This window comes from Phocoena sinus, chromosome 2 (genome assembly GCF_008692025.1).
Source record: "Phocoena sinus isolate mPhoSin1 chromosome 2, mPhoSin1.pri, whole genome shotgun sequence".
Classification (NCBI taxonomy): Eukaryota; Metazoa; Chordata; class Mammalia; order Artiodactyla; family Phocoenidae; genus Phocoena; species Phocoena sinus.
In genome coordinates this window covers 177,378,757-177,401,893 of record NC_045764.1, presented here as the reverse complement: position 1 = coordinate 177,401,893, position 23,137 = coordinate 177,378,757, and the positions used below count along the sequence as shown (strand labels likewise).

General features: G+C 61.0%; 2 protein-coding genes across 2 annotated transcripts; one reads left to right on the top strand and one right to left on the bottom strand.

The window, feature by feature from the left end:
• The first annotated feature begins 502 nt into the window (after nucleotides 1-502).
• TMEM179 (transmembrane protein 179) lies at nucleotides 503-14,644 on the top strand. Its single transcript, XM_032624893.1, has 4 exons — nucleotides 503-815; nucleotides 11,119-11,256; nucleotides 12,984-13,062; nucleotides 14,465-14,644. The coding sequence occupies exons 1-4, from the start codon at nucleotides 511-513 to the stop codon at nucleotides 14,642-14,644; spliced, it is 702 nt and encodes a 233-aa protein (XP_032480784.1). The 5' UTR covers nucleotides 503-510.
• Nucleotides 14,645-18,353: 3,709 nt separating this feature from the next.
• Nucleotides 18,354-22,442, bottom strand: C2H14orf180 (chromosome 2 C14orf180 homolog). Its single transcript, XM_032619681.1, has 4 exons — nucleotides 22,332-22,442; nucleotides 20,643-20,769; nucleotides 19,010-19,045; nucleotides 18,354-18,559 (listed from the first exon to the last, which is right to left on the bottom strand). The coding sequence occupies exons 1-4, from the start codon at nucleotides 22,440-22,442 to the stop codon at nucleotides 18,354-18,356; spliced, it is 480 nt and encodes a 159-aa protein (XP_032475572.1).
• Between the last annotated feature and the right edge of the window lie 695 nt (nucleotides 22,443-23,137).

Sequence of the window (23,137 nt, the reverse complement as noted above, 5' to 3'; positions counted from 1 at the left end):
CATTATGGGCATCTTGAATCAGTCCCTGTGAATCTCTCTCTCCTAGCCTCCTTTCCTTAACGCCAGTGGGGCAACTGGGGACCGGGGAACCATCGTATGTGAGGCCCGCACAGGTAGAGTCGGGTCTCGGTAAGCCGACATAGCAATCTTCCCATTCCCTCTCCTGGTTTCCATTTCGCTTCTGCATCGGTACACCCGTTCTCCAGCGTGGCCCACACCCACCCATTGTCCCCTTTGCCCCCTTTCCGCGCCGCGAGCCCGCCGGTAGCGGTCCGTGGTGCTGACCGCAGGCGCGGCCCGCGCTCGGCCGCTGCGCACGCGTCCCGGGCGGGGCGCGCAGGACCCCGCCGGCGCCGCCACTGCGCAGCCTCCCGCGCGGATCCGGCCCGGCCTGCGCGCGGCGCCGGGAGACTCCCGCGGCCTCGTCTCCCGGCCTGCGCCCCTCGTCCCGCGTCGCCAGCCAGCCCCGCGGCCTCCTCCGGCCGCTTCCTCGGCCCGCCTGGCCCCGCCATGGGGCTCAACAATTTCCTCTTCGCGCAGTGCGTCTGCTACTTCCTGGCCTTTCTGTTCAGCTTCGTGGTGGTGGTGCCGCTGTCCGAGAATGGCCACGACTTCCGCGGCCGCTGCCTGCTCTTCACCGAGGGCATGTGGCTGAGCGCCAACCTGACGGCGCAGGAGGGCGAGCGCTTCACCGTGCAGGAGTGGGGCCCGCCGGCCGCCTGCCGCTTCAGCCTGCTGGCCAGCCTCCTCTCGCTGTTGCTCGCCGCGGCGCACGCCTGGCGCACGCTCTTCTTCCTCTGCAAGGGACACGAGGGGTAAGTGGGGGCCTCGCAGCTGCCCTGCACCGACAGACGCAGCCCTTACCCCTGGCACGGCCCCCCTTCCGTGCCCACAGCGTCCCAGGCTCTCCCTGACAAGGAGGAGGGTGAGTCCCTGCGTCTCCCCACGGTCTCAGAGGCCCGAAAATATCAACCATCGGCCCTCACCACTTCCACGGAAACTGCCCTTTGTCTACACGCAGAACCGAGGGGCCATGGCGTTCTCCGTACCGGGACAGTGCTTCCCTCTCCAAGCGCGCATCACCACCCACACCCCGGGGTGCAAGTGTTGCCTCGTCATCTCGGAGCCGATTTGGGCCTCCGTCTCTGGCCCAGCGGGGCCCACGCCCGTCAGCACCGCGGACAGCTGCCAGCCGGGTTTGGCCTGCTCCCAGCTCCGGGTGGAGGGGGAGGGACCAGGCAGGCAGGGGGCCGACCCGGCTAACAGGGGATCCTCCCCCGTTCCCAGCCTCCTGGGAAGGAAAGCCGGAGGGAAGCCCTCGAGGCCCACCGCTATGGCACACACCTTGGCTGGGGGACGGGGGAGAGGGAGCAGAAGGTGTGTGGGGCCCCGCTAGCCTCCGCCCCCCTCCCCCCCACCCCGCCACCATTTTTCTCTTCACCTTGTCCTGTCCTGGCTGTTTTGTGAGAGAGTGGGATGTGGGTCCCTGGGCTGGGGTTCTCAGCCAGTAACACTCCCTGGGCCTCTACCCCTGTGGGACCCTGTGTGGCCCGCCCCACCCACGCCCAGGCTGTGGATCCCTGCGCCCTGGAGCGGCCAGGTCTCCTGCAGAGGTCCTGGGAGGCTGCTCCTGCCTGTTGCCTGCCCTCACATCTACGTGGGAAGTCCACGCCTTCTCCCAAACTCTGCCCCCACCCTCACCCCCATCCATCATCTGCTGGTAGTTTTTAGTGGCTTTTCACTTCTTCCGGGGAGCGGGGCTCTGAGGCTGTGAGTGGGCAGGGACTCCTGAGAGCTCTTAGCTTGGCTTTGGCATGGAGAGAGGGGCTGGAGAGAGGAAGGGGGGCTGCAGGTTGAGGAGGAAAGGGACAGCTGAGGCGGGGGGAGAGGGGTGAAATCCAAGCAACCCATGTGTATGAGTTTCCAGGGGCTGCTGTAACAGAGCACCACAAACTGGGGCTTAAGACAATTTATTCTCTTACAGTTCTGGAGGCCAGAAGCCCCCAATTAAGGTGTTGTCAGGGTTGGTTCCCTCTGGGGGGTTAATATTTTCCAGGCCTCTTCCTAGCTCCTGGCGGCCGCTGCAACCCCTGATGTCCCTTGGCTTAGGCCTTTGTCGCTCCAATCTCTGTCTCCCTCTCCACATGGCCTCTTCTCTCTTTCCTTCTTCTCATAAGGATGCTAGTCATTGGATTTGGGGCCCACCCTAAATCCAGGATGACCTCATCCTGAGATCTTAAGCTTGATGACACCCACAAAGACCCTATTTCCAAATAAGGTCGCATTCACAGGTACTGGGGGTGCAGATGTGGGCATACGTTGTCAGGGGATGCAATTCAACCCAGTGCACGAAAGTTCTGCATTCGGGGTCTGCAGAAGCCATGTGTCAGCCCGGGGCGTCCTCCGGGTGCTGTGTGTGGGGTGGGAGCTCTTCCCAGGGTGAGCCCGGGCCAGTCCCGGGGGGGCGCCTGCCCTGCTTCTCCTTCCCTCCACCCGCACGATGGCTGGTGTCCCGAGGAGGCTTTGAGACACATCTGCACCTGCGGTGCCAAGCCCACGTGGTGCCCGGTCGGAGTCTCCAGTGCAGGTTGGGGCTGGAGAAGCATCTCTGATTACGAGACAGGGTCTGAGGCAGAGGAGGGGCGGTCAGCAGGCGGGGTAGGTTGAGGTCCCTTCAGTCTGGGAAGCTGAGGGCAGTGGGCACAGGCCAGGTGGGGGCCACGGCTTGGTCATCAGCTGACGCCCATGGTTCCAGCTTGTCCCTACAAGACAGGTGACCTCAAGGCATTCAGGGTCTACCTGGTGAGGACGTGTAGGCAGCTCTGTAGGTGGGGCCCAGCCCCCCGTGGCTCTGAGTGGTGGGAGATTTCAGAGGCACCACCAGAGGCTGGGAGCTAAGAGCCCAGAACCTGCAAGGAAGGAATCCTGGTCACGCAGGACCGCCTGTTTCACACAAGTTGGGCAGCAAACCTAGGAACCTAGGGACAGCTTCTGTCCTTTGTCATCTCATAGAAGGTGTCCATCAGCTCTGTGAAACCATCCCCATCCCCATCTTAAAGACAGAAAACTGAGGCTTGGGAGTGTACATGCCTCCCTGTGCTCTTTCACTGTGCCCGTCCTCTGAGGACAGAGGGAACCTGTGCTCCCATGGAGGTGGCCTGGCTGGAGGAACACTTAGGGTCCTCTGTCCCTTTGCATCAGTCCTAGGGGCTCATCTGTCCTGCCACCAACGGCCTCGACCATGGCAGCCAAGGCTGGGCCACGCTTCTCTTCTCCAGGGACATCTGTTGCAGAATGTCCTTCCCAGCCGTCAGGAATTCTGGCCCAAGGCCACAGGGTTGTCCCGCTGCCTGTTCCCACCCTGTCCACCACGCAAGCCAGTTGGCAGTTGGTCAGCTGTGATGACATCTGTCACAAGTGTCATCCTTTCTTCTTAGTTTGGGTTGTAGGAGCAGGTCACAGCTCTTGTGGATGTCCAGGCCATGGCTGTGCACCTGAGGGGACCCTGGGCTGGCTGAACCCAAGGCGCACACATACCTTGTTCACCTCTGTGTGCTCAGGGCTGAGCACGGGACATGGTGCCCAGGAGTCACCAAATTAGTGATTGTTGAGTGAATGACAGCGAGATTCCTGCCCCTTGAGGTTTGCTGCTTCGCAGCCACTCACGGGCCCTGATGCCTTTGCAGACTCACAGTCTGACCGAGGGTTCAGCCCTCTGGGCTCGCTGTGTCAGCCAGGTCTGGACCTGTGGGAAGGCTGGGTCTGCCTCATCCAGCCACGGGCAGGACGGTCAGCCGAGGGCAGCCGATTCCGGCACAGTTGTTGGTCAAGCTGCATAGACCAGGCGAGCAGGTGCTGGGTGGGTAAAGGGACTCGGGAGGGCCAGGAGGCCGGGAAGGGCAGGTAGAGACAGCAGTGTGATGGACGATGGCTCTCAGGGGTGTTGATGGCCACCGGACATCCGGCCCATGAAGGACACCACTGCCCTCCTTAGACTTGGGTTCTTTTCTTTGTTTGTTTTTTTGCGGTACGCGGGCCTCTCACTGTCGTGGCCTCTCCCGTTGCGGAGTACAGGCTCCGGACGCGCAGGCTCAGCGGCCATGGCTCACGGGCCCAGCCGCTCCGCGGCATGTGGGATCTTCCCGGACCGGGGCACGAACCCGCGTCCCCTGCATTGGCAGGCGGACTCCCAACCACTGCGCCACCAGGGAAGCCCTAGACTTGGGTTTTTATTTTTTTTATTTATTTATTTTTTCCCTAGGTATTGTCTTTATTTTATTTATTTATTTATTTTTAACATCTTTATTGGGGTATAATTGCTTTACAATGGTGTGTTAGTTTCAGCTTTATAACAAAGTGAATCAGTTATACATATACATATGTTCCCATATGTCTTCCCTCTTGCGTCTCCCTCCCTCCCACTCTCCCCATCCCACCCCTCCAGGCTGTCACAAAGCACCGAGCTAATATCCCTGTGCCTTGCGGCTGCTTCCCCCTAGCTATCTACCTTACTACGTTTGTTAGTGTGTATATGTCCATGACTCTCTCTCACCCTGTCAAAGCTCACCCTTCCCCCTCCCCATATCCTCAAGTCCGTTCTCCAGTAGGTCTGCGCCTCTATTCCTGTCTTATCCCTAGGTTCTTCATGACATTTTTTTCCCCCTTAAATTCCATATATATGTGTTAGCATACGGTATTTGTCTTTTTCTTTCTGACTTACTTCACTCTGAATGACAGACTCTAGGTCTATCCATCTCATTACAAATAGCTCAATTTCATTTCTTTTTAAGGCTGAGTAATATTCCATTGTATATATGTGCCACATCTTCTTTATCCATTCATCCGATGATGGGCGCTTAGGTTGTTTCCATCTCCGAGCTATTGTAAATAGCGCTGCAATGAACATTTTGGTACATGACTCTTTTTGAATTATGGTTTTCTCAGGGTATATGCCCAGTAGTGGGATTGCTGTGTCATATGGTAGTTCTCTTTGTAGTTTTTTAAGGAACCTCCATACTGTTCTCCATAGTGGCTGTACCAATTCACATTCCCACCAGCAGTGCAAGAGTGTCCCCTTTTCTCCACACCCTCTCCAGCATTTATTGTTTCTAGATTTTTTGATGATGGCCATTCTGACTGGTGTGAGATGATATCTCATTGTAGTTTTGATTTGCATTTCTCTAATGATTAATGATGTTGAGCATTCTTTCATGTGTTTGTTGGCAATCTGTATATCTTCTTTGGAGAAATGTCTATTTAGGTCTTCTGCCCATTTTTGGATTGGGTTGTTTGTTTTTTTGTTATTGAGCTGCATGAGCTGCTTGTAAATTTTGGAGATTAATCCTTTGTCAGTTGCTTCATCTGCAAATGTTTTCTCCCATTCTGAGGGTTGCCTTTTGGTCTTGATTATGGTTTCCTTTGCTGTGCAAAAGCTTTGAAGTTTCATTAGGTCCCATTTGTTTATTTTTGTTTTTATTTCCATTACTCTAGCATGGTGGGTCAGAAAGGATCTTGCTGTGATTTATGTCATAGAGTGTTCTGCCTATGTTTTCCTCTAAGAGTTTGATAGTTTCTGGCCTTACATTTAGGTCTTTAATCCATTTTGAGCTTATTTTTGTGTATGGTGTTAGGGAGTGATCTAACCTCATACTTTTACATGTACCTGTCCAGTTTTCCCAGCACCATTTATTGAAGAGGCTGTCCTTTCTCCACTGTACATTCCTGCCACCTTTATCAAAGATAAGGTGTCCATATGTGTGTGGGTTTATCTCTGGGCTTTCTATCCTGTTCCATTGATCTATCTTTCTGTTTTTGTGCCAGTACCATACTGTCTTGATTACTGTAGCTTTGTAGTATAGTCTGAAGTCAGGGAGCCTGATTCCTCCAGCTCCTTTTTTCGTTCTCAAGATTGCTTTGGCTATTTGGGGTCTTTTGTGTTTCCATACAAATTGCGAAATTTTTTGTTCTAGTTCTGTGAAAAATGCCAGTGGTAGTTTGATAGGGATTGCATTGAATCTGTAGATTGCTTTGGGTAGTAGAGTCATTTTCACAATGTTGATTCTTCCCATCCAAGAACATGGTATATCTCTCCATTTATTTGTATCATCTTTAATTTCTTTCATCAGTGTCTTATAATTTTCTGCATACAGGTCTTTCGTCTCCTTAGGTAGGTTTATTCCTAGATATTTTATTCTTTTTGTTGCAATGGTAAATGGGAGTGTTTTCTTGATTTCACTTTCAGATTTTTCATCATTAGTATATAGGAATGCCAGAGATTTCTGTGCATTAATTTTGTATCCTGCTATTTTACCAAATTCATTGATTAGCTCTAGTAGTTTTCTGGTGGCATCTTTAGGATTCTCTATGTATAGTATCATGTCATCTGCAAACAGTGACAGCTTTACTTCTTCTTTTCCGATTTGGATTCCTTTTATTTCCTTTTCTTCTCTGATTGCTGTGGCTAAAACTTCCAAAACTATGTTGAATAAGAGTGGTGAGAGTGGGCAACCTTGTCTTGTTCCTGATCTTAGTGGAAATGCTTTCAGTTTTTCACCATTGAGGATAATGTTTGCTGTGGGCTTGTCATATATGGCCTTTATTAGGTTGAGGAAAGTTCCCTCTATGCCTACTTTCTGCAGGGCTTTTATCATAAATGGGTGTTGAATTTTGTCGAAAGCTTTCTCTGCATCTATTGAGATGATCATATGGTTTTTCTCCTTCAATTTGTTAATATGGTGTATCACATTGATAGATTTGTGTATATTGAAGAATCCTTGCATTCCTGGAATAAACCCCACTTGATCATGTTGTATGATCCTTTTAATGTGCTGTTGGATTCTGTTTGCTAGTATTTTGTTGAGGATTTTTGCATCTATGTTCATCAGTGATATTGGCCTGTAGTTTTCTTTCTTTGTAACATCCTTGTCTGGTTTTGGTATCAAGGTGATGGTGGCCTCGTAGAAGGAATTTGGGAGTGTTCCTCCCTCTGCTATATTTTGGAAGAGTTCGAGAAGGATAGGTGTTAGCTCTTCTCTAAATAGACTTGGGTTTTTAGAGGGCCCTCCCTGTTTAGGGTTTAGTGTGTACCCTAATTCTCCTGAGTCCAACCTCAGACCGAGACCCAGGGTGGAACCCTACACTTTGATCTGTGTGAGGGGCTCACGGCTGGGTCTCGAGCTCGTGGTCAGACGCGGTGTCCGTGGTGCCAGCTCCCTCCTCATGCAGTGTGTCTCTGTGCAAATTGGGGACCCCTGATGGCTTGTGCCCGGGGGTGTGGAGGGTAAGGTGTCGGGGCAGCTCTTTGTACAGGGGCTGTCATCCCGGTTGCTGGCTGGGGGAAGGAGTGAGTGGATCAGTGGCACCTGTGGCTTCCGGGGTCATTGCTGTTTCGGGCCCCTGGCTGAGCTGAGGGTGAGTCTTGGGCCTGGGGGCCGGGCAGCTTTGCCGGTCCAGGTTGCAGTGGTTTGTGACTGACGGCTGGGGAGCGCTGGGTTAAAACAGCCCATCTGCCTGCCCACACGTGTCCCTCAGCCTGCAGATCGCTCCCAGGGCTTCCCAGGATAGCTGTCGCCATGGAGATGGCACATCCAGGCGGGGCACCCTGAGAGGCAGCGGGAGAAAGATGAAGTTAACCCTGTGAGTGCTGGGCTCCCGTTCCTGACTGCTGCCCCGGCCTGTCGTTGGGAGGAGGGGGTGGGAGTCATGTTGTGAGCGCTGGGGGGCCGGGGCCAAGGGAGGCTCTCACACACCCGATTCTTTAGAAATCTGTAAAGCCAGAGCACATGCCAAGGAAATGACCAGAAGCCGACGGGAAGGGCAAGAGGAGGCTGCTGGCTGGCAGGACCCCAGCACGGGCCCTTCCCTGTCTCGTGGGATGGAGACCCCAAAACTGTGCCCATTTAATAGGGATGCGGCCGGAGTGTCGGTGGTTTCTGGCTCTCAGAGACTGTGCTGTAAATCGCCCTCAGAGGTGGGAAGGGGCAGCTCTCCGACGGGTCGGCTGTGTCTCAGGCCCGCTGTGCCAGGGGTCCCACGAGGGCACTGCTGTGCACGCGGGGTGAGGGACCCTCCTGGGCCTCTAGAATTCGGTGCAGGATGGGCTTGGGGCCCCCCCCCAGCGAGAAGGAGCAGGGTTTGACGCCGGCTGGTCCCCCGCTGGCCTGCCCTCTGCACCCTGGCCGTCCCTCCTCCCACAAGCCCCGCTGTGGACAGGCTTCCTGGGGGGATGGCAGAGGGCTGTCAGCGGGTGGAGGGCACCTAGGGAACCGGCCGTCCCAGGGGGCTGGACTTCTGTGCCGAGAGCGGCCTGCTCCTCTGCTCTGCCTGTGGAAGCTCGTCCCTGGTCTCCCTGGGACTGCCATGTTCTCCTTGGCTGGAGCCCAGTGTCCATCCAAGATGGAGATGCCAGGGGCGTAGGCTGTGCGTAACCTCTGCTTTCCTCGGAGCACCAGCTCCTGGGAAGGGGGGCTCCAGTGGGCTGGGCCTTCCCCAACCCCCCAGCCGCACCCAGCCCCACGCTGCCCCACGAGGGGCACAGCTGGCCGTGAACCCGTCTCCAAATCTGGTTTCCAAGGGTCACTCAGCAGCTTCTCCATCCCTGCTTCCCGCACCCCATCTTCTGTGGCAACACAGGCCCCAGCCCGAGGGCTCCGGGTGTGCCCCTGGCTTGGGGGTCAGAGGGCAGTGAGCCCGACCCGGCCTGGATGATGGGCTGAGGTCTGTCCTGGGGGGATGAGAGCTCATGAGTCGCCCCGCAGCTACGTGCCCTTCACCCACATAAGCTCCCTCAGTTCCCACCGTAATCTGATGTTACAGAGCAGAAATTGAGGCCCCCAGAGTGCCTTGCAGAGTGAAGGTCGCACAGCTGGCAAAGGGCAGACGGGGCTTGACACTGCCTCTGCTCGGTGACAGCTTCGGTGGGGGATGGGCCATAACGTACCTCTCTTCATAACTATAGGCCCCTGGCCCCTAATTCGAGCTCTCAGGGCCAGATGGATTTTGCAGTTCAGAACTGTGTCCATCAGGGTCCCAGGTGGAGATTGATGACCGCCCAGGTGAGGAAAACCTGAGGACTAAGGTGTGGGCCAGGTGTGGGACCCTGTCACCACGCCCGGCCGAGGGGCTAGGCAGGGTTACGTGGATGAGGCCGCCCAGAGGGACAGCCTTTGGTGGAGGGACACCGCCAGCCTGAGGCTGACCCCAGGAGGGACCTGGTGATGAACACCCCCCATCCCCACTGTCACGTCCCCCCGGGACCCCATTAGCTGGATGCAACCAGGAGCCAGGGAGAGGGCGGCCCCCTCCGTTCGGCCCCCCAGGCGGAGAATGGACGGGACGTGATCTGAAGAGCAGCTGCCCACGATGGTCCAGTTCGGGCAGGGATTATGGTGCCACCCTCACAGGGTGAGACACAGCAGGGCGTGGGCAGCTTGAGACTCAAGCACAGTAAACACACAACCGTGACACTGAGCTGGGCAAGGACCACGGATGCCCGGTGGGTGCAGGGCCAGCCTTTGGAGAATTGCGGATGGGGGGCCGTGGCAGGCGTGGAGCTTCCTGCGCACGGCTCTCGCCTTCGTCCCCGTGGCCCAGATCCTGGGTGTGGAGGCCCCGCGTGTATGCGGGAGTGCGAGTGCAAACACGGGGCCAGACCCACTGTCCCGGCCCTTTCAGGTGTGATTGTCGGGGTTTTAGGAACATGCTTGCCCCCCCTCTGACGCCCTTGTCGGGGTGGCTCAAGCCCTCCCAGCCTTGGTACTCAGCAGGGCGGCCCTGGATCGGGCCTGTCAATAGCAGCCCTGAAGGATCTTTCCCTGGGGATGCGGACGGTCCCGGCTCTGACAGAGCAGCCCGGTCATTCGTGCTGTGAGTCGGGCACTGGTGACCTCGGTTTACCATCTGCCCGTTTTTCTGAGGCAGCTCCTGGGCCGGGACTGCGGCATCCATGCTGCACTGTCCTTGGGGCCCAGCACAGGGTGGGTGGAGGCCCAGAAAGCATCGGACGGGTGGATAAATGAAAGAAACAACAGACGCAGGAGCGGTGCGTCCATCGCTGCTCGGCCTCGGCCGAGTCACCGCGTCCGGTGACGACAACTTTGATGTTTTCTTGGCTGAAACCCCAGCTGACACCTCGTTTAGTGAATGTTCCCCGTGAAGCCAGATTTGCTCAGTCATTTCCCTCAGATTCAATGTACTGCAAGCACTGATGTCCACATCAGACCTGCAGCAGGTTAGATGTAGGTCTAGGCTGCTGTCCCACGTGGGGGCGTTCCCTCTGCCCACCCCACCCCTGCCGTGGGGCAGCCCTGCGCCCCCTGCCCCCTGCGGCATCAGCTCGGCCGACTGCTCTCCTGCAGGACTCTGGATCTCCAAGGGGGTGTTTTGGAGATGGTGGGACGGTGGATGCTTGTGGGCCGGCAGGAGAGTCTAGTGGGCGGGTGTTCCCACCACGTCCCTTCCCCCACCCGCCGTGCCATCGGAGGGCAAACGTCGGCGCCCTCTGAAAGCACCCCAGTGGGAGCCGTGCTCCCATGGACCCTGGACAGGCCCTGACCCCATGGGGCATTGCAGCCTGGCCCTGAGCGAGCTCTGCCCTCTCGGCCCTGCCTCCCGGGTCCCCCAGGTGCCCACTCTGGTCACCCCTTGGCCTTTCAGGTTTCAGTGGAGAAATCAGAGCAGGGTGACAGACCCCCAGGCAGGTGCAGGCCAGCCGCATTGATGACTGTGTGGGTAAATGGCCTTGGTGGGTGCCCGCGAGGGTGATCCACCTTGAAATGCTGTCTGACCTTTTCAGCATGGGTGCTGGTTCTGATGCTTCGGAACCAGGCGGCCTTGGGTTTGAATGGTGGCCGTGACTCTGCTATAAGACGGTCCCCAGTCCCGGGCTTTGGGAGGATGGGCTGGGCAGCTCTGGCCGGCGCGTGGGCCTGTGGGGTGAGGAACGCTGCCGGAGGGGAAGCAACCTCTGGTGGCCCCGCTTGGCCCCACCCCGTCATCTGGGGCCCACTCCCCAGCTGGGAACCCGCGGGTCGGGGGCTGCCTCCCTGCTGCCGCCTGGCCCGCAGGGGTGCTGTGGAGACGGGGGTGGCGCGGTGACCGCCCCTCCCACCCTCGCTGCAGCTCCTTCCTCCACGCCTTCCTGAACCTGCTGGTCAGCGCCTTCGTGGTCTGCCTGGTCTTCATCGCCAGCACCATTGTGAGCGTGGGCTTCAGCGTGTGGTGTGACGCTGTCACTGAGAAGGGCACCGTGCCCCACAGGTGCGCCCTGGGTCCCGCCCGCCTTTCCTGGGATGATGGCTTCCTGCACGAACCCCACCCTGAGCCCGCAGCTTTGCCCATCCCGCCTGATCCCCGTCCTGTGCACACCTGGCCACCCCTGCCCTGGGGCCCATACCCCCTCCCCAGTTCAGGGAGCCCACGGCAGCTTCACACAATAGCAGGGCCCCACAAACCCTGGGGGTGGATTGGGGTGTGGGGGGGTTGGAGGCCCAGGAGGTCGGAGGTTCCGGCTTCCCCGTCATTGCTGGCACGCGGTTGGGTGACGGGACCCCCCAGGGTGGGCTCCAGGTCCCGGAAGGCCCTGGAGAGCCGGCCCTGTGCTGCTGTTGCGGGCAGAGGCCTGGGCCCAGGTGTGGTAATGAGGAGGGTGTGGAATGTAAGCGTGGAGGGGGTGGGGACGGTGAGGGGCGGGAGTGGAAGTTTCTGGTCGGAGGGCGTCGGGGACAGAGGCCTTCGGGGCTGGGACGGATGCTCTGGGCCCTGAGCCAGGGGCCATCTCTGGCTTGGGGGCGGCCCACGGTGGAGCATGGTGACTGCCTGACCCCCAGCAAAGGGCTGCCCACTGCCCAGCCCTAAGGGGCATCATCTGGTGCCCCAGACCGTTCCCCTGGGAAGGCAGGGACCCTGGGGTTACCTGTTCCAGAGACTCCAGATTCTTTCTTTAAGAAAAATCAGATCTGGAACCTTAAAGTATGGAATGGACAGAAGAGCCGAAGTGGGCGGGGGCAGGGCGCACCCCCCTGCTTATTCTGCACCTTCACCTCGGGGGTCCCCAGGGTGCCTCTGTAGCAGCTTGGGGCACACAGCAGAGGAAAGTTCAAGCGCCCTGGGTGGGTGACTCCTTTGCGGTCCACACCAGGGCAGCCCCTCTGTGGGCTGGGGTCTTGCCCATGCTGAGCTGTGCCCTGCCTGATGGGCCCCCGGCCACCTGCGTTCTCACCCCACCCCCCCTCGACCCCCCAGAGCCCTCAGAGCATGGACAGGCTGCTGGGTATGGCCTCGGGCTTCTCTAGAAAGAGTTTCTTTACCCTCACAAACTCCATTTCCAGCCCTTAAAGCCCATCCTCCAGGCCCTTCCAGGGCCTGCCTGGATCTCTGGGCCTCCCTCTTCCAGGCCTCACGCTCCCGTTAACGTGTCCTGCCACCTCGGGATGCTACGGGCCCCTGAGCCCAGGCCTCATTCACTCCAGGCTTCTGAGGCTGGCCTGGCCCAGCCTGTCTACAGACAAGGAGCTTGTACAGGTCACCAGCACGTTGTAGTTTGCCCTGCTATTCCCCGCTGGTTACATTGGCCCGTGCCGCCAGCCCCAGGAGGTGAAGAGTGAGCGGGTCAGGTGGGTGGGGCTGCCCCCATGGATGCCCGTGGCGCTTCAGCCGGGCTACTGTGTAGCTCAGTCCGGGGACCAAGGGGCTAGAAGCAGCAGCTCTGCGCCCCTGCTTCTGAGGCCCCTGGCTCTGCAGTGCTGTGGAGCTGCGGGGGCCAAGGCTGGAGTCTCCAGGAGAGTGACAGGCAGCGCTGGTGGCCCCCACTGTCCAGCGCCAGATGGGGGCCGGGTCTGCAGGTTCCCTGCCCCACAGGTGGGGCCCCACCCCACCTGTCTGTCCCACCTTGGGGGCAGCCCCTCGCCGTTCGGGGGTGATGCTCTGCTCCCCCCCATGCTTGGTCCCCCAGCAGTCCCCATCCACCCTGCGTCTTGGCATTTTAGCTGCGAAGAGCTCCAGGACGTTGATTTGGAACTGAACGTGGACAACTCCGCCTTCTATGATCAGTTCGCGATGGCCCAGGTGGGTGGAGCTGCCCAGGCAGAAGGGAGGCGTGCATTGTCGGGCAGGGGGCCATTCACTGCTGAACATTCACCGAGGGCACAGCCCATCCCCTCACCCCAGCCGGGGCAGGAAACACACTCGTAGCTAAGGACGGTGCCAGGCAGAGGAGATAGAGCCGGGTGAGCACCGGGCTGGGGGAGCAGTCGGGGAGGCTTCCCGGCGGACGGCTGGATCTTGGAGACTGAGAGGATGTTTGCAGGGGGTGGGGAGGGGTGGGCTGTGGGGCGTCCTAGGAGGAGGGAACAGCTAGCTTCTGAGCTAACTGCAGAAGCGGGGAGGCCTGGGGAGTGAGGGGGTGGCCCTGTGCTGGGTGGTGCTGGGAAGGAAGCCGGGCGTCATCCTGGGTCTGCAGTGCTGGGCCCGGGAGTCTGGATTCTGGTCCTGGCACCAAGTGGGCCCTCAGATAGATGCTTGAGGGCTCACAGTGGGTCCCCAGAGAGGGATGCCGAGGCAGTGTCTGAGGAAGGGGGTCCCGGGAGGGGGTCCGCCCCTGCGTTTGAAGGAGCCCCCCAGCCACTGTCGGGGAGACCCTTCTCCTCCAGCCCTGCCCTGGTATCAGCTTCGTCCCCTACCCTCCAGGAGACCACAGGGCAACTCTGGGGACCCTGTCTGCTGGAACACAGGCATGTTGGGACATGTGGCCAGAGAGGGCCTGTCCCTCAAAATCTGCTTCTGACCCTGACGATGACCCTGACGGCAGGGATGACGGGGCCCCCCGGGCAGGGGGTGGGTCCTTTCAGCACGGGGCAGGGCTCACCAGCCTGCAGGTCCACCTCTGGACCCGCCTTGGCCAGTGGCTGGTCTGAGGACTCTTTCTATGGTAAGGAGCCCTGTGGACATCGTGTGGGTCCAGCTGAGATGAGCTGAGCCTGCCAGAGACACCTTCACACAAATTTAGCGGGAAACGTTCCAGCCTGAATTTGTGGAATTTATGCCGATCAGCTCAAGGAAGGTACAGGCTAAGTCTGATGACAAACACCCGCAACTGAGTCCGTTTAGTTGCAGCTCGAGGCTGGTTCTGATTAAACTGTTTCCCCTTCAACTGTTTGGAAGCAGCAGATAAAGGTCAATTTCTTCCGGCGACTGGAAGAGGCTCCATTACGGATGAAACGAGCTCCCTTGGAGCCGAGCGGCCCCAGCTCCTCGCGGGCCCTGTCGGGGTGCGAGCGTGGGCAGTTCCCAAAGCGTTTGCACAGCTTGGGGGCCGGGAGGGCCGCCAGATGCCGGGGCTGACGTCCCCGTCCTGTCCTGTCCCCGCAGCACCTCGTTCCTTCCCCAGCGGGTCCGTCCTTTTCCCGGGGGGTGGGTGGTGGCCACTGGGTCTGGCTGGCCCCCTCACCCTGCCCTCTGTCCCCCACAGTTCGGCCTCTGGGCCTCGTGGCTGGCCTGGTTGGCCATCACCATCCTGGCCTTCCTGAAAGTCTACCACAACTACCGCCAGGAGGACCTGCTGGACAAGCTGGTCCACGAGAAGGAGCTGCTGCTGGCCAGGCCGGCCCCCCACGCCTCCTTCCAGGGCGAGAAGAGCGCCGTCATCTAGGCCTGGCCCCGGACACCCCGTCCAGGGCACATGGCCTGCCCTGGGGCCGCGGCCGGGGCTCTGCCCGGCCCCCCGCGACTTGCATGCCTCCCCTCGGCACTGCGTGTACTGAGCGACCCCCTCACCAGGCGCCCCGTTCCCAGCCTGAGCCGCGTGTGGACAAGAATCCCACCACCTGCGAGACAGAGGCGAGTGCGGGACGGAGCCGCCCTCTGGCCCCGGGTGGTCCCCACCCGGGGCTGAGTGCACTCCGCTGCGGCTCCTGAGCCCCGGGGTCCAGACTCGTCTCGGCTCAAGAAGCACAGGGACGGGGGGCTGGGCCTGGGGTCAGGTGGTGGCTTCGCGGGCGTCCTGGACTTGCCTGGGGAGGCCGGGGGGGGCCCTGTGTGGGCTGGGCCTGGGCTTGGGGTCGGAGACATGGGTTCCAGATGTGGAGGTGCCATTTCGCAGGGGAGCGGGGCCAGGTGCCACTGTGGTGTGCATGTGAGGCACGTGGGCCTGCATGGCGAGGTGTGAGCGCGCAGGTGGGCGCCCACGCACAGGTGTGTGGGAGTGTGCAGGTATGGGTGGAGACCAGAGCGGGCAGCTGTCTGCAACCCCGTCCCCGGGTGCCCCCAGGGCCCCTTGCACCCCAGAGGAGGGGGCTGCCTTCCCAACTCAGGAGGCCTCGAGGGCACGGTCCTGCCCCCTCGGCAGCAGGTGGAGGAGCTGGGAGGGGAACTGGGACCCTGGGGCTCGGTGACAAGCCATCAGGGGTCTGCTTGGCTGTGGCCCCCCCCCTCGGGGCTCCCCGGCTTCCGCATCCTGTCCTCCGTGTCCTGTCCGGGATTGGGGTGCCCAAAATGTAAGCCCCTCCCCTGAGCTTAGTAAATAGTTTCTTGGTGTGGCCCACGTGCTAGTTTGCCCCCCACCCTCCAGGGGAAGGTGAGCCCCCAGCTCCCCATGTCCATGGCTCTCACCACCAGTGGATGGTTCAGTCTCCCAAAAAGCGGGGCAACGGGGCGTCCAGAGGCCACGGATCTGGGCCTGGGTCAAGGTGCCAGGTGTGGCGGGCAGCCCGGGCCCGGGAGGCGAGGCTGCAGGTCACTTGTCATGACGCTGCTCGGCTGGCACCTTTTGGGAGTGGGGGCTTGGGACCAGGGCGACTGAGGTTCCTGGCATCTCAGATGCTCTGGCCCCGGGCCTGGCTGAGAGTTTTGGGAAGAGCAGCAGGGTCCTTGGGGAGGTGTTTTGACAGAACCTGAGGCCCCCGAGGGGATGCGCCCGCCCTAGTCCACTGGCCGTGGGGACCCCGTCTGGCCCTGGACAGTTTCTGGTCTCCAGCAGAAGGTGGGGTGGCTCTGCCTTGTCCCCCATCAGGTAGCAGCTGTCTGGGCCCTGGAGGGAGGAGCAGGGCCAGGATGTGGGCTTCTGGAGCCTGAGGGTCTGCTGCGGATTTGACACTTGTGGGTGGCCTGGAGCTGGCCTGAGCAGCGCCTTGGTCAGGCTAGCAGACACCTGCGTGCACTTACAGAGCGGGCCTCTCGCTGACACCCTGGTTGGCTGCACTGGCGCCCCCAGACCTCCCCACCCCGGGGGCTTCTGGGAAAGGTACAGCTGGCCCCGGGGAGGGGGTACTGGGACGGGAGCCACGCGCCCTTGCAGTGGGCAGGGGACGGACCCTCCGGGGCTGGACAGGAGGGGTGGCCGTGCCTCTGAGGCTCCTGAGGTGGGTCCACCCGATCGCTTCCATGATGCCTTGCTTCTCCCCGCTGCTGTTTGATAATGGACATCGTGTTTTACTTCCACTTCTGGCTTAATTGAAAGTAAAGATTCTTAAACTTAAATGTATCCATCTATTTCTCAAGTCAAAATAGAAACAAAAATACCTGAGCCTCTAAAGTGGACAAGCAGGAATCTCTTTGCCCGTCTTTTCTCCGCCTCCAGTTTGCCTTTTCTCCATCGTTCTATCTGCTTTCGATTTAAGACTTAAAGCACTGTACTCCGTGTTTGCTCCTGGAGTTCCCGAAACTTACTAGGAACTGGGAGTTGGTCCCCCTCCCCCACAGTGGCTGTACCCTCACATCCGCACATTTTCTCATGGGTTCCGTTCTCACTGCTTCCCATCGAGACTTCACGGGTGTGAGGATGGATTTCAAATTTTGGAATTCTTGGGGTTGTCGGGTACACCTTGAGCAATATTTTTCCGAAAACAATGGGGGTCATGGTCTCTGGGACCCTCCAGGGCTGAGCATGTCTTTGCAATGAACGAACAGCCCTTAGCTGAGTGCAGCGGCCATGAGGAGGGGAATGCCCTGGGCGGCGCCCCGCTCCACCCCGCCCCCCAGTACCTGCCCCAGGGCTGTGGCACTTGGCTTAACCTGCTTATCCTCCTCAGGGGGCAGGGTGAGATGAGGCTTGGGGTGGGGTGGGCTGGGGGGGGTGTGATGCTGGAGGGTCCCAGAGGGCCAGGGCCCGGAGCCCCGCCGTGGTCCCCCTAGGCCACCGCTCCTGGAGGTGGACCCCTCTCGGCTGGGCTCCCCACTTGGGGCTCCCGAAGTCCTGAAGCCCGAAGGGACCCCGGAGCTACCGCCCCGGTCCCTGAGGCCAGAGGGGACGGCTTGCCCACTTCTGCTTCAGCCACTGGAGTGACTCCCACCGCAAATCAGTCCCCATTTCCCTCCTTTGGGTAGAAGTCCCCAGACTGAAAGAGGTGGCAGTGTGTTTTAATAGAGAATCAGTGTCTCCCCACATAAGCCGTGGGAACAGATGCTTAGAGAAGGCCCGCGGGAGGCGCAGCCCGGCACCCGCGGCTGCGTAGACACTCTTCTGAAGGTTACGGGGGTGCAGCTTCTCCCCTAGCGGTGCCTCCTGGTGTCTGACCCCGGGCCTCCCTGCTTTGTTCAGGGCCCCGTTCCATGCAGCGTCTGAGGGGACCCTGGGGTCTGTCATCACGTAGCCTCCTTGGCCTGGCAACGGGGTTGAAGGCTCGGCGTCTACACAGTCATGGGACTCCCAGGCCGCAGGGCGCCGGCTGGGACCCTGGCGCAGACGGCTGTGTCCTGAGGGTGGTGGGGTCCTCTCGGCCCCCCGATGTCCTCTCTGTGCCGGCCACACCCCCAGGCCGACGGCTAGGCAAGAGGGGATCCCCAGGCCTTGGGCCCGGTGCAGGTGTCAGACAAGCTGGGGGCTCCGGGGCCATGCCCTGCACGTGGCTGCAGGAGGGAGTACCCGCCGCCCCGCAGCCAGTGCCTCTCCCACAGGGGTTTCGGGGTCTGGGCTGCAGTCCCCAAGCAACAAAAGCCCGGGTTTACCTCCTCCCAGGACTCCCACAGACACAGGGAGGGTGTCCCCGTCCTCGAGGGGCTACACACGGCCACATCCGGGCCGGGCCCAAAGTCACCAAGAGTTCCCGCTGGGGCGAGGGAGGGGCCCAAGGGGTAGCCTGGGGGCTGGAACCTGTGGGTCCCTGAGTTTCAGTGGTGGAATTCTTGCTCTCCTAAAACCTCACAGGGCACGCTAACGTGAAATAGGAGGGGCTGCCTGCCGTATCCAAGGCCGCAGCACCCCACGTCTGATCTCAAGCCGTGGGGCCCGCTTTCCCAGTCACCCTGCCTGCAGCAGCCCCGCTGAGTCCAGGGCTCAGGGCTGTCTGGACGCCCCCAGCCCCGACCTGGGGCTCTCCCTCTGCAGTGCTGCCCCTGGGCCCGGGGGAGGTGAGCGCCGGCCATCAGAGCTGCAGGAGGTGGCGCCAGCAGGCCAGGGCCGCGAGCTGCAGACGCACACGGAGGGCCAGGAGCCGGGCCCGGAGGTCCTCCAGGGCCAGTGCCACGGGCTCGGCCCGGCTGCAGCACAGCCCCAGCGCCAGCACCAGCAGGATGCACGCCGTCAGCCGCAGGATCAGGGCGCTGTCGCGGGGCCTGCGCCGGCCGGGCGCTGGGGCCGAGGGGGACTTGTGAGCCCGGCCCGCGGGCCTGAGCCCCGGCCCCAGTGAGGACCCTTGGGCGCCCGCCTCCCCGCAGAGCTGGTGGGGAGGCTGCGGTGGGCGGGCACGGCTCACCCGGAGGCTGGCACCTCGGTGCTGCCTGTCGGGTGGGCCCCTGCGGCGAGGGTCTCCCCGTCCCTATCTGGGCCTGCGATCTCCTTGCAACAGGGCCTCCCGTAGGTTCTGCCCTTGCACCCTCCCTGGGGAAGGAGTGAGGGGGGCAGACGGTACCCCAGGGGTGCTGCTGCCGACCCGTGACCGTCAGGGACCCATGGCCCTGCCGGGGTGGGGAGCCTGGCTGGAGCAGTGGGGGGTCTGGTCGTGTCCTGGAGCTGGGGCTATGCTGGGCAAGCGTGTGGGCTGGGGCTTTGAGGGATGAGGGCCGAGGGCTCAGAACTTACCCCTGGCCATGGCGGAGGGCTCCCTGCAGGCGATGTCTGGGGAGGAGAGTGAGGGTGGGTTCGGGCGGAGCGGGGGGTCACCCCGCTCGGAAGGCTCGCTGCCTCCACCAGCCAGAGCCCCCGGGGCCCCTCATCTCACCCGCCTACCCTAAGGACCCCAAGACAGGCTGGGTCAGCTAGAGCTTCCCCGCTTTACAGATGGAGACTCAGGTCCCTGTAGGTCCTGACCCGGCCGGCTGTCCATATCCCCCGGCCGGCCAGGCTGCCCGGCACCACCCAGGGTTCTGCCCCAGCCTCACTGATTCAGATTCTAGCTTCCAGGTGCTGGCGCTACTCTCAGAGCCTTCCGGGGGCCCTGCGGGAGTGTGGGGTGTCCCCTGCAGCAGCCTGGGAGGAGGAGGCTGCAGGGGTCCTGGGGGGCAGCAGGGCCTGGCACCTTGGAGAGGCAGGCAGGACCCCCTACCTCCTGTCCATTCCACTTAGCTCACTGGGGGACCCCAGACCAGCCCCAGACCGTCTGGGCCCTGACTCCCCACCTGAGAGTCTCTGCTTCTGGGGCTGCTGGGAAGCTCTGGAGGCGGGTGCTGAGCTGTGCTCTGGGGGTTGGGGGCTGGACCGGGGAGGGAAGGGTGGGTGAGGACCCCTGTGGGAGGCCCGGACCCGACGTTTACGATGGGCCTTCAAGGGAGACACTGACACACGTCGGGGGAGTGAGTTTTATCCGCAACTTGGTGGGACTCAGGGAGCACCTCCCTTGGGGGGCTGTGGAAGCAGAATCTAAGATGCTCCCACGATCCCCCCAGGTCCTCACCTTTGTGTGGTCCCCTCTGCTTAGTGTGGGGGGCTTGTGACTTGCTTCTACCAACAGAACATGGCAAAGGGGCAGGGGTTCTGCAGCTGTGATGGAAATCCCCACAGCGGACTGAGTCAATCAAAGGGAGATTGTCTTGGGTGGGCCTGACCTAATCAGGCGAGCTCTTTATAAAAGAGGGTCATCTAAAACAGCTGCAAGGACGCGAATTCTGCAAATAACCCTGTGAGTTTGGAATAGGGTCCCGAGCCCCAGGCGAGGCCCAGCCTTGGCTGACACCCTGATGCCTGCCTTGTGCCACCCTGAGCAGAGGACCAGCTTTGCTGCGCCCAGAACCCTGACCCACGGGGCCACTGAGATAATCAGCGTGGGTTGCTTGAAGCTGCTATGTTTGTGCTGATTTGTTACGAGGCATAGCTAGCTGATACAAGGGCACTGTCCCATGGGAAGGGCTGGAGAAGGAGTGAGGTAGACTGGGGTGGAGAGGGGGCTCTGGGAGCAGTACCAGGACCCTAGGGCCAGGGGGCAGGGAGAATTTGGGAGGTGGGCAGTGAAGGCTGAGGGGGTGAGAGGAGCTGAGGGAAGGAAGAGCGGGTGGGCTCTGGGAACGCCTACCCACTGGCCTTTCTTCAGGAAGACAGTAACGACTTGGGAAGCTCTGGTTCTATTTTTCCTGCCAGTTGCTGTTTCTTTGACCAGCACTCGTTCAGACCGACCCCGTGGGCCTGGGTTTTATTGGGGTTATACCTGTGAGGGCAGGGCAGCCCTCGGTGAGATCCTGGGTGATGTCCCCCCACCCCGCCTGGCCCGCTCGCCTCTTACAGTGGACGGCCACCTCCAGGGGCTCGCGGAACCGCACGTGCCTCGTGGTCCTCCGTGGCTCGGCCCCATGGCTGTGGCGCTCCTGCGGGCTTCGTCTCAGGATAGAGGGGGGGCCCTTCCTGTCGTCCTCCTGGGGGGTGGGAAGCAGAGGGAGGCAGGCAGGAGTGAGCCGCTCCCGCCCAGCCCCCCCGAGGCTGGAGACAGGCAGCCCCTGCGGCGTCCCTGCCGTCTCCTCTGGCTTTATGCAGCAGGGACCAGACAGGGGCGTGGAGACCCTCTGCGGACCTGCCCCAGCCCCAGCCTGGCCGTCTGACCCCCTAGGGCTGCTGCCAAGTGGTCAGGGCTGGGACAAAGCCACCGGGACTGGTCACGACTGGATGGCCGTGTTAGCGGGGACGGGTGCGGTCCGTGATCACGCAGGCCTGTGTCTCCCGCCCTGGCTCTGCCCCCACCCATCCCGACGGGGTCCGCATCACTTCTCCATGTCAGTAACAGTGACAGCGGTTGTGGCTGGCATCCCCCGAGGACTGACTGCCTTCACGTCTGAGCTGTACACACGGAACCTCCCTGCGCCCCGGGGGGCTCTGCCTGGTGGCCTCCTCTGTCCAGGGGAGGCCCTGCCCGAGCTCAGCGCCCTGTGACTGCCCAGCAGCACCACCCGGAGCCCGCCGTGGGACAGCTCTCGCCACACACTGGGCCGCGGTCGCTTACCTGTGAACGAGGGGAGGTATCTGAGCAGGAGACCGCTGGCCCAGGGCGGGGGGAAGAGCCTGGACACAGCCCACCCAGGGGCCGCCCTCCCACCCACTGTGTGTTTGGAAGGTGGAGCCAGGAGTCAGCAGCCCGCTCCGACCTCCGTGTTCCCATCTGTCAAATGGGGACAGCAGGCTGTTCTGCACGGACACCCTGTGAGTCGGGGCCGTCTGTGAGACGGCCTCCTGCTGGGGGGGGCCACCGGCTGAGTGAGCCTGCTACTGGCCTTCGGGGCTGAGGCGGTCCTGCAGGGGCGGGAGACCCACCTGGCCCGGGGTTTGGCCTAGCTCATGGCTGTCCTGTTCCCGCGGCTGGGACACCTATGTTTGTGGCCTGCCCTGGCCAGCAACGAGCTCAGAGGCTAGATCAGGACTCAGGGCCTGAAGTCGGGGCCCCACTTGCTCCTTGGGGAGACCCCCTTACACTCCCTCCCTCTCCTGCTGCTGCCAACTCTCCCTCGTCCTGGACCCGGTCCTGACAGGCTGCGTCCTGTCACCTCGCTGTCCTGCTGTCTCCACCCACCCCCACTCCAACACCCGCCTCCCTGCGCCACCAGAAGAAGCACCAGACCTGCTGCTGCCCTGCTCCCGAGCCCTCCGTGGCTCCCACCTCCTCTGCCTCTGCCGCCCTTCCCAGCCCCTGGGACTCTCTGCTCTGACCCATCCTCCAGGCCCCTTGTATACTCTACCCCCACCTTCAGCCCTGGCCAGATGCTGTGCACTCCTGGTCATTCTGTGCCCCAGCCTGGGGGCCTCTAACCCTCTCTGCCAGCCCCCCTCCAGCCCCCCAACCCAGCCATTTCCCTCCCGGGGGTCCTGGGGCTGCGGACAGCTCGGGGAAAGGGCAGGGACCACATTTCCCTCTTCTGCTCTCCCTCCCTGCCTCCAGCCGAGGCCCCCTCCGCCAGCCCAGCGCCCACCCAGGGCCCTGCCGCACCCTCCCCGCCCCGAGCACGGGTGAGCCTGGAGCCGCCGCCTCATTCTTTCTGGTCTGATGCCGCGTCTCTGGCAGGGAGTCGGGGCTCAGGGCGTGTGCCGCCGTCTTCATTTACTGGAACATGGTCCTGAGATAAGCAAAGACATTTATTGCACAAGGAACACTCCTCATAGGACTGAAATAAAAGGAGGAGAGGTTCTTCCCAGGAAGCTGGGCTGGCTTCCCTCTTCCCATCAGCCTGGCCCACAAGCAGACACTGCTTTCCTTGGAGGTGCTCCAGGTGCAGAGGAATCCTGCCTGCCCGAAACCGAGACGGTCGGCAGCTTCGCCTGCTGCCAATCTTCCCAGTTATCAGCTTTAATGGCTGCGTAATATTCCACAGGGCTGATCCCGTAATCTACAACCACCCTCCTCTGGAGGTCTGCATTCTGTTATTGTCACTTGCAGTTTCTTTAGGTCACTTGCAATTTTCTGAGGCCATAGATAAGACTGCAATAAACATCATCGCTGCCCTGCTTCTCGGGCTGCTCCAGGCGTGAATGGTGGGGTCCAGGGCTGGGCTTTGTCAGGGCTTCATGGGGGCTAGGAAAGCCTTCTCCAGGGGTTTGTGGGGGCTGCAGCTGGTGGGCCCGCCCCTCAGTCCTGCCCAACCTCTCTCTGTCTCTCCCTCCCCCTCTCTCTCCCGGATTTCGGATTGCTCAAGTACTAGGTGTAAGGTGGTACCTGCCCTCTCTCATCAGTGAGCCTCTGATTGCAGCGTTTCCCATCTCTCCTCACTAACTGAAGCCCTTCTGGTGTGAGTTTTC